General features: G+C 33.5%; 1 protein-coding gene across 3 annotated transcripts; it reads right to left on the bottom strand.

Moving 5' to 3' along the window:
- Nucleotides 1–1,636: 1,636 nt before the first annotated feature.
- Nucleotides 1,637–9,573, bottom strand: LOC118028973 (uncharacterized). 3 transcript variants are annotated; one of them, XR_012168163.1, is made up of 5 exons: nt 6,879–9,573; nt 6,220–6,645; nt 4,852–4,939; nt 2,957–3,013; nt 1,637–2,409 (listed from the first exon to the last, which is right to left on the bottom strand). XR_012168163.1 is itself a non-coding variant. In XM_035032718.2 (4 exons), exons 1-4 carry the CDS (start codon nt 9,565–9,567, stop codon nt 2,381–2,383), a joined length of 3,201 nt encoding a protein of 1,066 aa, XP_034888609.1. In that variant the 5' UTR covers nt 9,568–9,573; the 3' UTR covers nt 1,637–2,380. The 3 variants fall into 3 exon arrangements, 2 of the variants coding, with proteins under 2 accessions (XP_034888609.1, XP_073261351.1); XM_035032718.2 differs by lacking the exon at nt 4,852–4,939; XM_073405250.1 differs by lacking the exons at nt 2,957–3,013; nt 4,852–4,939.
- Between the last annotated feature and the right edge of the window lie 2,439 nt (nt 9,574–12,012).

Below are 12,012 nucleotides of genomic sequence, written 5' to 3'. Positions count from 1 at the left end.
TAAGTGTCCATCTATCAAAAATAAAAGGCTCTTGAATAGCTAAAGTATTGGTCAAATACTTAAGGAATTTTACAAAATTATTGTAAATTCCAAAAACAAATACAAAACAAAACACAAAAGTTTCTAAAATAATGCTAAAAACATTATTCACTCCTTTTTATAAATAAAATGCATTTTTTTTTTGTAAGGATTAGGCCATATGCAACAAACAAAATTATTTTTTGTTTTTTTTTTAAATTTCTGTATGGTCATGTTTGGTAAAACAAATTTTTTTCCCCTAGAAAACTGTCCAAAATGAACTTAAGGGTGTGTTTGCTAAACACTTTATTTGGCCATAAAAATTTGTAATAAAAAGTTATCCAAACAAATAAAGCCTTAAGTACTTGACCCAAAACAAAACCAAATAGGTCGACCAAAAGACATTGGTTCAACCATGAACATAAATAAAAAGTAAGGTTTGACCAAAAAACTAAACCAAAACAAAGGTTTAAATTGAAACAAAATTAAAGTTGAAAATTAAAAAAAAAACAATTCCATAAAAAAATGGATCTAATACTCAAATCGTGAAGAATACAAAAAACATTTATCAAGAACCCAACAAGCACAAATCTCAATCTAAACAAGTTTTCATGCAATCAAGGGCAGAGTTTTATTCAAAATCATGCAAGGATACATAATCTAGCATTCATTCACTTCAGTTATCAAAGAACCAACACGATTTTGTCAAAATGAGTTTTGGTTCAAAACCAAAATTCTATGATTAAAATCTTCATAAACTTGTTATTGATGCAAATAAACCCTACATTATCTACTAGTCAAGTTACTTGAATGGTTTAATTCAAAGAATTGGACCAAAATCGGTTCAAATCATAGGGCTAAGACAATGTTCTTTAAAAAAACATGAAAAAATCAAACCCAGCAACCAAGAAATTCCCAGCCTATTATTAAACCCAGAACTAGCCTTTTAGGCTTCTGAAATATGCTGCTTTTGGTCCTTACAAACTACATTACCAATACTAAGCATAGTTGAATCCAAAGAACCAATAAATAACATTAAAACTTCAATAACATGAATGAAGTTCTAAAGTTCAAAACTATCAAAGCTAAATAACAAATGTATTCATACTATTTGGATTCAAAACTTGGTATTTTTAACATCTATATACCAAAACATACTTGTATGAACCATGGACTTGCACTAAAATACATCGAATTGATTAAAATGCTTCCAAAATATTTAACCCACAAACAAAAGCAACTTACTGTTTTATTACAAAACATATTTAAACACCAATCAAAATACCTAAAATACATCATTAACATGCTATTGGGCTAAGAACACAGAATCAAACAAACATCAAAACACAAAATCATGCCTTCAGTGTAAGCCTAAAACAAGAACAAAACCAAAAACAAAACTATCATAACAAAAGCTTGCGGAATCTAAAACATGTTTAAAACAATAACAAAAACAAAACAAACTCTGTCAAAAAACATTAGATTATTCCAGCACCAAAATCAAGCCAAAAAATACAAGATAAGCTCAAACAACATCAAAAGAGATTTAAACATTAAGAAATCATGAATAGGGAAACCATATAGACTCCACCCTTGAACTTTTACATGGCTATATCTTCTCTAAGCTTGTTGGCTATGAGTTATTGTTTTTCTTCTCTTTTATTCCCTCTTTTCTCTTTAACTATATTTTCCTTTCAAAACTTGTTAGACATTTTATATTAAGCTTTTAAACCTTCACACAAGAATCTTTTCATAGTGTGTTTCTCCATGTTTTTCCTCTCTCTCCTCTTTCTTTATTTTAAATGGAGTATTTATAGGGTTTGACTAGGGTTATTGATGGATTCAAACATAAATTGATAAAACCTGTAACAGTCCGATTGCACGACTCGATCAATGTAAAAATTTCCAACATATCCTTTTTATTTGAGGGTAAATATATTTTTTTTTTCAAAAATTCAGCAGAGTTTCGTTTGCATTTAGGACACCCCAAGTTATCGACTACTATCAGTTTACTCAATCAGCCCATCATCACAAGGTCCCATAATTCTGGACCTTATATCAAACCTCATAATTCCACACAATATATATATTTTACGAGTAAGATCAATATGAACATAGTCCAAACATCATATCATAAAATTTAAAAGAAAAGGAATACTAACATGCAAAGAAAGTATTTACAACATAACAAGTGTCCTTAAATGTTTCAAAAGGGTTAATTACAAGATAACTAAAATACTAAATGCCAAGCTGAACTTTTATAATTACATCAAGGTTTACACAAAAGTATACTACATATCACGTTAATTCCCTTTTGTTTAAGTTAAATATTTACATAAGCATCATAAAGTAGAGTCCTAAACTAATGATCTTCCTGGATGTTTGATGGACCTGTACATAAATAAACATACCATTATGTTGATAAAGAATATATGTATGCTCTTGTAATGAATACGAATGAAGTATTAACTTTCTATCGAATCCATGAGAATTCTAACAAGGAACTTATATTTTGCTTGTAGATCTTTTAAACCCAATTAACACTCATTTGTATATTCTTAGTTGAATAATCTTATTTACTTGCATACACTGGGTGACATTGCAAAGTCTAATCTTGTAATTCATCTCTCGGCAATCCTATCACGGATGCCATTAGCCGAAGCTAATCTTGTAAATCTCATCCTGACAATCCTATCACAGATACCATTAGCCGAAGCTAATCTTGTAAATCATCTCCCGGCAATCCTATCACGGATGCCATTAGCCAAAGCTAATTTTGTAATTCACATCCCGCCAATCCTATCACGGATTCCATGAGCTGAAGCTAATCTTGTATTTACGCTAGATTTTATTTATATTGAACACGACATTTACTGTAATTGCATACACCAGACAAATTTTAAATTATATAAGTGCAAATAGGAGGAAAATCACGCACCTGCTTCGCCTGTCTTGCGACCTCCCCTAACAGAAGATCCAATCCTGGTTGCTCCTCCTGAATCACAAGGAAGTTTTTTTGTTATGATTCCTTCAAGCCGTTATTATAGAGAATTCATATTCATCCATTACTCATATATTACTTTTTATGCATGTTCATTTTCTCATAATAACATACATACATTTCTCATATATATTTTCAGAGTTAGTATCTCAACGTGTAAGCATTCGTATGACTCAATTCTTTTATATTCTTATTTATAGTATTCACGTGAAAATCTATTGTTATTGTCCAATTTCCAACTGTCACTGTCAAATTTTGAACTGTTACTGTCCAGTTTCCAACTATTACTGTCTAATTTTGAACTGTTACTGTCCAATTTCCAACTGTTACTGTTTGATTTTGAACCATTACTGTCTGACTTTGAACTGTCACTGTCCAATTTCCAATTGTTATTGTCTGACTTTGAACCGTTACTGTCTGACTTTGAACTGTCATTGTCTAATTTCCAACTGTCATTGTCTGACTTTGAACTGTCACTGTCCAATTTCCAACTGTCACTGTCTGACTTTGAACTGTCTCTGTCCAATTTCCAACTGTCACTGTCCGAACACTCATCAGGTTTTTAACTATATCTGAGGTTCTAAAACTCCATTTTAAGTGAGATTTATCTCGTTAGAAAGCTAAGACACGAGGCTACCAGTTATCTAAGGAAGGAGAACCCAATTTTGCCTCTAAGATAGTCAAAATTGCTCATCAACTAATCAGTCCTGCTGCCCTACATAATTAGTCATGACTCAGTTTCAGTTGGTAACCCATAACTGGAGTTCTACATCTTCAAATTAAGCATGACCAATTTCCTTGGTTAGATAACATTCAAATCTACAATTTCTATGAGGAATCCTATCCTAATTCCCTCATCCTTCTATTCAAAATCTCACTAAAAGTCAGGAGACAAGTCTGTCCAGAGTTGTCTCCCCCTCCTCTTCACACAATACTTTCATAAACTACATGCCACACACATAAATTAACTTAATTTCAACAATAAGTACTTTTCCCCCAATTTATTAAGATCTTGATCTTCAACCAGTTGAAGATTTTCAACTCCCTCCTTTCTTTTCTTATTGTTTAATTTCTTGGTAATCCTTTGCTCTCAAGTGTTTATCCCATCTATAAGCTCTAAATCTTGGATGGGTTCTCGAAATGTTAGTGTTTCTCTCTTGATTTCTCAAGAATGGGTATAAAACTCCCTATTCTCTCTCCTTATGGTTCCTATCGATTTTGTTTTGGTGAGGAGATAGTGTTTATACTCTATATTTTCTCTTATTTGCATTTAGGCCCCCTTTTTCCCTTAAGTGTATTATTATTATTATTTTTTTTCAATTAAATCCAACCCTCAACAGTATCGGGTTCATTATAATATCTCGAATTATTTCACCAGGAAATTCATATTCAAAAATTTCTGAATTCCTATATATTTTTTTAACCATATCCATGAATTTCTTCGCTTTCATTTATTTATTTTTTTCTTGGGATGTACAAAACCTTAGCCCTCTAATCAAAATAAAAGAGTTTTAGACAAATGTTAATAGCTGGAACCTATGTCTTTCAATGGTGTTGGGATAGAGATTTTGTAACAAATTTGCCTAGATGGTTTTGTTTTGCTTTGAGACAAAGGCATGCATCCCTCACCTTCTGATTTTGGATGAAAGATTTATGACCCTTGATAAGAACCCTTTGGGAATTTTGAAGTGTGAATACAAGAAAAAGTTGAGTGGTTTTGCACAAAGAAGTATCTCAATTTAGAGGTCTGTAGCAATTTCAAGACTTAGTTGGAGCAACTTCGATGTAAATGTCATAGGAGACCACCTAAACTTGATAAAAGAGAACCATACATTTCGATTGGATCCACTCTTGCTCAATTTGGAGGTGTTTAGTTTCACATTTATTCATTTAAAGGTGCCAACTCGATTAGTCGAGAATCTGAAAATGCAATGATGGCTGATCAAGGATAAGATATTGTTGAGTTTATTAAAGAAAATGGAATGTAAACATTTGATGAGAGTAGTTGATCTTTGTAAATTGGGTGTTTCTCAGTTGAATTGTGGTGATTACAACCTTAGAGGTGGTCAAAGATGTCATATTCATTTGTTTGGAGGTGCCCACTCAATCAACCAAAACTGATAAAGAAGAAGCTAAACAGAGGTCGAACAACACGTCATTTAGGTTAAACCCTAGAAATTAGGGTTTTCAATTTGAGATTTGAAAATCTTCACTTTAGTCTATGTTCTTCTAATTGCCTTTAATTGCACCCGTAATTGCCTCCCAAGCTTTAAATATCATGTAATTTCACCCCTATCAAACTCAATCATCATCCCCAAAGTTCATCGCCATTTTTATTTTGGTCCATGGTTTTTTATTTGTGTAATTGGACCCTTGATTGATTATCAAACTTTCAATTTTATTCAATTTGGCTTCTAATTTGGTCAATTTCAGCCTATACAATCTCGTGCCTTTTTCAATTTAGTCCTTGATTTTATATTTTTTTAATCAAGTCCTTAATTGCCTATCAAACTTCAATATTATAACAATTAAGCCCCTGATTCATCCAATTAAACCTCTCAAAAAACCAATCAAGTCCCTAGACTTTCATTTATTCCAATTAACATAAATTGACTCTAAAAATTGATTTTTCTTGCAATCAAGTCCTCAATAAGATTAATTAAGCCATTCAAAATTCTCATTTAATCCTTACTTATCCAAATTTGTATTTCTTTACCCCAAATAAAAATATTTTCATTAATAAGGTCCTTTGTCAATTAATGGGGCTCTTTGTCAATTAGAATTGGGTTGTTAATTCTGCTAATCTTATACATTATGACTCTGTAACTTTTCCACTTATTATTTTGGTTCTTCACCACTAACTTGGATAATTTTCTAAGTTTTTTTTTTATGTACATCCTTTTATATTTTGGATTTTTTTTGTTTTTTTCTTGATTTTTTATATAATAAAAAATGAGTAACAATACCATTAATAATAGCAAGTAGATGGATCATTATTATCAGATTGAGGAAATCTAAAGTGGGCTACTCAATGAACATTAGATTACGCCAATCATAGTCAGGCACATAGCAATATCACATAGTGGTAGAAATATAATGACAACAGAAGAGTTTTTTACCTAGTAATAACTAAGCTGACAGTCCAGCCTACACTACGAGTTCACACTATGTTCATTTAAAATCTAGAGCAACATTCGTACCTGACCTGTTAATAGATCTAAAGAATGAATCTCTGATTGCTTGCAATTTATTCACAACTATGTTCATCGCCATCCGTTTCCCAGGTGATTTGTTGGAGCATGAGAGTCCGATTTCCATAAGAGACACCAGGCATTCCTCAATGTTGCTTGTCCTGTTGACTTGAAAATCATTATTGTGGATTATTGCTCTTTCTTCTATACCATGTTCATTTATCTCATTCTCAGAAATCTCTTCTTCAGCTAGCATCGATGGGTCAACGATAGCCATGACATTGCTAGGGAAAGCCATATCAGCAAACTTGTGAATATTTAGATCACCTTCGAACATGTCATCGGTAGGTCTTTTTTCTGTGAACATCTCTAGCAGTAGTATTCCATAGCTGTAAACATCTCCAAGTACAGAAACTTCGCCTCTCATCCCATACTCTGCAAGTGGCAGTATTCTATCATTTAGAGAGATTTGTATGCAATTCTAATTTAGACACTAAGATAAACAAAGCAGATGAACTGCAATGTACAAAAGAATGTTTCATAGATTTTAGCAAATTTTTTGAAGGATACAAAACTTTTCAGCAGAGAGTTGTGCAAAAGTAGTTGCAATTTAGGGAAAAAATTAGCAATCATGAGTTCAAGATGATTCGTCAGGTTAAGACCCATACCTGGAGGGATGTAGCCAATTGAACCCTTTAAAGCTGCAGAAATTGTTTGAGTTATGGAGGGATTCTTGGATGCTTCAGAGAGGAATTTAGCTAATCCAAAGTCACCAACGTGGGCTGTCATATCGTCATCAAGGAGCACGTTGCTTGGCTTTAAATCACAATGAACAATTGTGGTTTCACAATGGTTGTGGAGATAATCCAATGCAGAAGCAACATCAACGGCAATATTCAGTCTTTGAGTAAAGCTCAATTTCTTGGTTCGATATTGCTGTTCAGTTGTTGGATGTAGCCACTGGTCTAGATTGCCATTAGACATGAACTCAAAAACAAGACCTTTGAAATCATTACCTTGATGATCAACGGTCGAGCAAGCAGTGATGATCTTCAGGAGATTACGATGCCTTATGCTTCTTAAAGCATTACATTCATCAATGAAACTTTTTGAAGCACCTTTCTGAAGAAGGTTCATAATCTTAATCGCAACAATTCTTCCCTCACCAGAAAGAATTCCTTTGTATACAGATCCAAAACTTCCAGAACCAATCAAGTTTTCAGCAGCGAATCCATTGGTTGATTTTATGAGTTCCGAGTATGAAATACCTACTTGCTGCTCCGCAGGGGGAGGTTTGTTGGAATTCCTTTGTAACTTTCTTCTGATACAAATTGACAGAGAGCACAATAGAACAGAAATGAATACTGCTGCAATTGTTGCTGGTATTACTACCTTGAAGGAAAGAGGTCCTCTGGGTTTTTTCCTGGAGCATGGAGGTAAATGCAATTCTGGGATACCTCCACAGAGCTTATCATTCCCAACTACTGAGAAGGCACTTGCATTTGCAAATATACCATCTCTTGACACTTCCCCCTCTAAATTATTATGAGAAAGATTCAGATGCCTGAGACCTGAAAACCTTCCGAGAAATTCAGGGACCTTCCCAGTTAAATTATTTTCTGACAGATCTAGTTCTTCCAAACCTCTCAAAGTTTCCAAAGATTCTGGAATCAGCCCTTCAAACTTGTTCCCCTCTAAATGAAGGCGTTCTAAACTGATACAACTGCCGAGTGTACTAGGAATTGTACCTGACAATTTGTTTCCTGATATGTCCAACTCCATGAGATTGTGTAGGTTACCTACTTTTAATGATAGGGAACCAGTCAAGGAATTATTAGACATAACCAAAGAAATTGAGAGAGATGAAAGACCAAGAACCTCTTCGGGTATGGTTCCGTTCAGATTGTTGCTCGAAAGATACAGATTTTGCAGACTTGTGCAGTTTCCGAGACTTGAAGGTATGTTTCCTTCGAATCTGTTTTCCTCCAAGAAAAGCCTAGTCAATCTGGTCAAGTTACCAAGGGCTGATGGGATTGATCCAGAGAATCTATTGACATTCAAATGCAAACCCTCTAATTTCTTCAGCTTCCCGATAAGATCAGGAACACTGCCAGTCAGGTAGTTACCTTCCAATCCCAGGAGGTTCAAGTTAACTAGGTTCTCAATCTCAGCAGGGATGTTTCCATGGATCAGATTTTGTCCTAAAATTAAAATTTTTAACTGGGTTGAAAGGTTCCCTATGGAGTTATGCAATTCTCCTCCGAAATTATTTTCTGAAAGACGTAACACCTCTAGGCTGGTGCAGTTGGCCAAAGAACTAAGAAAATTCAAACCATCCACTTCCCCGTTTCCTAGGTTGTTTAGCTCAAAATTGAGTCTAACCAAACTTTTCAAGGTTCCTAGATTTTTCGGAATAGTTCCAGTGAGACCATTTGTAGAAAAATCAAGAATCTGAAGTCCAGAAGCATTTGACAGTGATACAGGTATGGGTCCTGTAAAATAGTTAACACCCCCAGCAAATATTTCCAAGGCAGGAAGAATCACACCTACATTGGGGGGTAACTGCCCGTGCAGCTGGTTTTGAGCAACAGAGAAGAAGTATATAGAAGAAATATTAAAAATTGAAGTTGGAATCGTACCAGACAAATAATTGCCATAAACTTGAAAATAACCCAATCCAGTTAGCTGGCCAAGTTCATTTGGTATGCTTCCTCGTAGATTATTCAGTGCAAGTGACAGAAAAGAGAGAGAAGAAAAGTTCCCTATCCAAGATGGGATGCTTCCTGTTAACTGATTACCTCCAAAACGCAAGAAGACCAACTTTGTCAATGAACTAAGCTGGTGTGGAATCTCCCCAGTAAGCTTGTTGACAGCAGCACTAAATACAGTAAGTTCTGTGCAGTAAGTGAGATTAGCGGGAATCTTCCCACCAAAGGAATTGAAGGAGACGTTGATATGCTGCAAGCGCGATAGACGACCCAGCTCTTCAGGAAGTTCACCATGGAAGCTGTTGTTTAGCAGGTTGATGCCTGTCAGATATGTAAGATTTCCTACAGAAGGCGGTATAGAGCCAACCAAACTCTGAGACTCCAGGTTCAAAGTTACAACTCTTCCATTAGATGAATTGCATGAAACACCAATCCAATTGCAGAAATGGATTGAATCATTCCATGAACTCATGATTTTGTGTGGATCTTGAGTTATCAGTCTCCTGAAGTCGAGTAAAGCAAGTCGATCGGACACATTTGAAAAAGTAGCTGCTGTAGCAGATTCCGAGCTGAAGCTCATGCATAAAAGGAGAATTCCATGGAAATGATAAAACAAAGCCATCTTGGAATTCAAGCAAGAATGCTTCATGTTGATGCAAATGTGGAGGCAAAAAAAAATTATGAAGTTTTTCTTTCCCCAAATTATGAAGGCATGGCTTAAAAGTCTTGCATGACATTGTTTCGGTGTAGAATTTGACAACCTGAGCACAAAAAGGTTTGAGCTAAAAAGATAAAAGAGGACTAACATTTAAATTTTTTCTTTCCCCAAATTATGAAGAAAACGGAAGATGGAAGTTTTTCTTTCCCCAAATTATGAAGGCATGGCTTAAAAGTCTTGCATGATATTGTTTCGGTGTAGAATTTGACAACCTGAGCACAAAAAGGTTTGAGCTAAAAAGATAAAAGAGGACTAACATTTAAAGTATTAAAACATTAAAACGTGTTTTTTAGTGTGGTAGTGATTATTTTTCAAATAATTTTTCGTGCTGAAATGCATGTTAATGATGATTTTTTATTTTTTAAAAAATTATTTTTTTATAACATCATATCAAAATAATTCAAAAAGTATAAATCATATTAGATTTTAGTAAAATAAAAAATTAATTTTTTTTAAAAATATAATTTCAATCGTGTTTTGAAACACTACCTTGGTTGTAACCGGGAAAGTCTAAAGTAGCTTAGATTACACAAATCCACGTGGTGAGTTTACAGATCACATCTGCCTTTGAATTTAATCAGGTTGTTGATCAAAAAAAGGTAGCGTCGAAATCATGCAACTTTTTGCTTCTTATCACATCTGCCTTCCTCTCTCTCCTCGCGGCACAAGAAACACCCACATAAGAGCATCTCTAATGAGAGATGTTATTTTAAAAAGGTAAATTGATAAAATAGTATTTTAAATAGTATAAATATAGCTTTTTTTACCATGCATATTCCAATGAAAAAAAAACCATTTGAAAAGCCAATTCTATAAGAGTAGAATAAAGAAGTGTTTTTTTTTTTTTAATGATTTTGATGTTATTTTTTTTTTTCACATGGCTAGATTTAATTGGCTTATTCTTTTGTTGGCCCTACTTGATTAGTTTTGGCTCTTTTGAGAGATATGTAATTTTAGCATTTGTGGGAGAGAAAAGACATTTTAGCATTTTGTTTGGCTTTCCCCTTGGAGTGTGCAAAACAAGCAAAGAAAAGCCAAAATATTAATTTTTTTATTTTTGGCTATCCATTTAGCTTCTCCATTGGAGATGCTCTAAGCAATACATCACCCATCTCTCTCTAGCCCTAGATCAACAACCATATCACCCATCTCTCTCTACTTTCTTTTCTCACTTGCTATATAACTCAATTTTTTATCCTCCAAATTTGTTTTATAAATTTTTTTTAATTAAAAATCCAAAAAAAAAAAATATAAAATCCAAAAATATTTGTGGGATACAAGAATATAAGCTTTCAAAATGCAAAAAACCAAAATACCATAAGAATAGTTAGATTAGAATGTTTTGACAAGATAAAAGGAAAAAAATTAAGGTTGAAATCCAAACTTGATTAAAATTGGAAGAATTAATTAAGTCTAAGGAATTAAGTAAACTTTTAACAAGTTTAATTGACTTATTTAAGGATTTAATTGAAGAAAAATTAAGTTTGAAAGTTAATTGGACAAAAATTAAAAAAGTTAATTAAGTTCAATGACTTAATTAAATTTTTAATGGGTTTTGTGGATTCAATCAAGGACTCAATTAAAAAATTAAGTTTGGAGGCCTAATTCGGATCAATTCACAAAGATTAAAAGATTAGGGACACAATTAAAACTTTTAAATGCTAAATTGGTGTAATCATGAGGCTAAATTGAAATAAATTTTATGTATGAAGTTCAATTGAGAACCAGATTTAAGACATCTAAAACCAATAACTACTTTGTAAAACACGCTAAAAATTGAGGGTCGAATTGAAGAAAGATAAGGATGAAATTGCAAGAAATACAAAAGATCATGGCTGATTGGGCACTCCATTGCAACGTATCAAGGGTTCAAGGACTAAATTGAGAAAAACCATAATTTTATTATTTATTGTTTTCTTCCCCTAAAACAAAAGAACAAAGATGCTTAAGTGCTCGCTTTTAGTTCTAATGGCTCCCTCACCTCTTTATATACCATACAAATATTATATCAATTTATATCATGGTATTTTTAATTCACTATAAACCAAAGTTTCACTTTTTATTGCATTAAAAACAACTACAAATTCTTTCCTAAAAACACTACCCGGAACTGTTTTTTTTACAAAAATAATCTTGTGTCCTCCCTTTCAGTTTTAGGACAAGCTTTTGTCTTAAACTTTAATAAATGGCTGGGATCTTAATATCAAGGGTCGAGTTCTCGTCAACCCAAGAGCCCTAGAACCTCCTCATCTCTCCCATTAAAATCTCACAAAACCCTAACCCAAGCAGTCCAATCCCAGCGAAGTCTCCTCCTGAGCAGCAACGAAATCCTTCACCATGAGTAGCATAAATTCCAAGACCAGCTACCTCTCGTCA

The sequence above is a fragment of the Populus alba genome, chromosome 16 (assembly GCF_005239225.2).
Source record: "Populus alba chromosome 16, ASM523922v2, whole genome shotgun sequence".
NCBI classification, from domain to species: domain Eukaryota; kingdom Viridiplantae; phylum Streptophyta; class Magnoliopsida; order Malpighiales; family Salicaceae; genus Populus; species Populus alba.
This window is presented reverse-complemented; position numbering and strand designations above follow the sequence as displayed.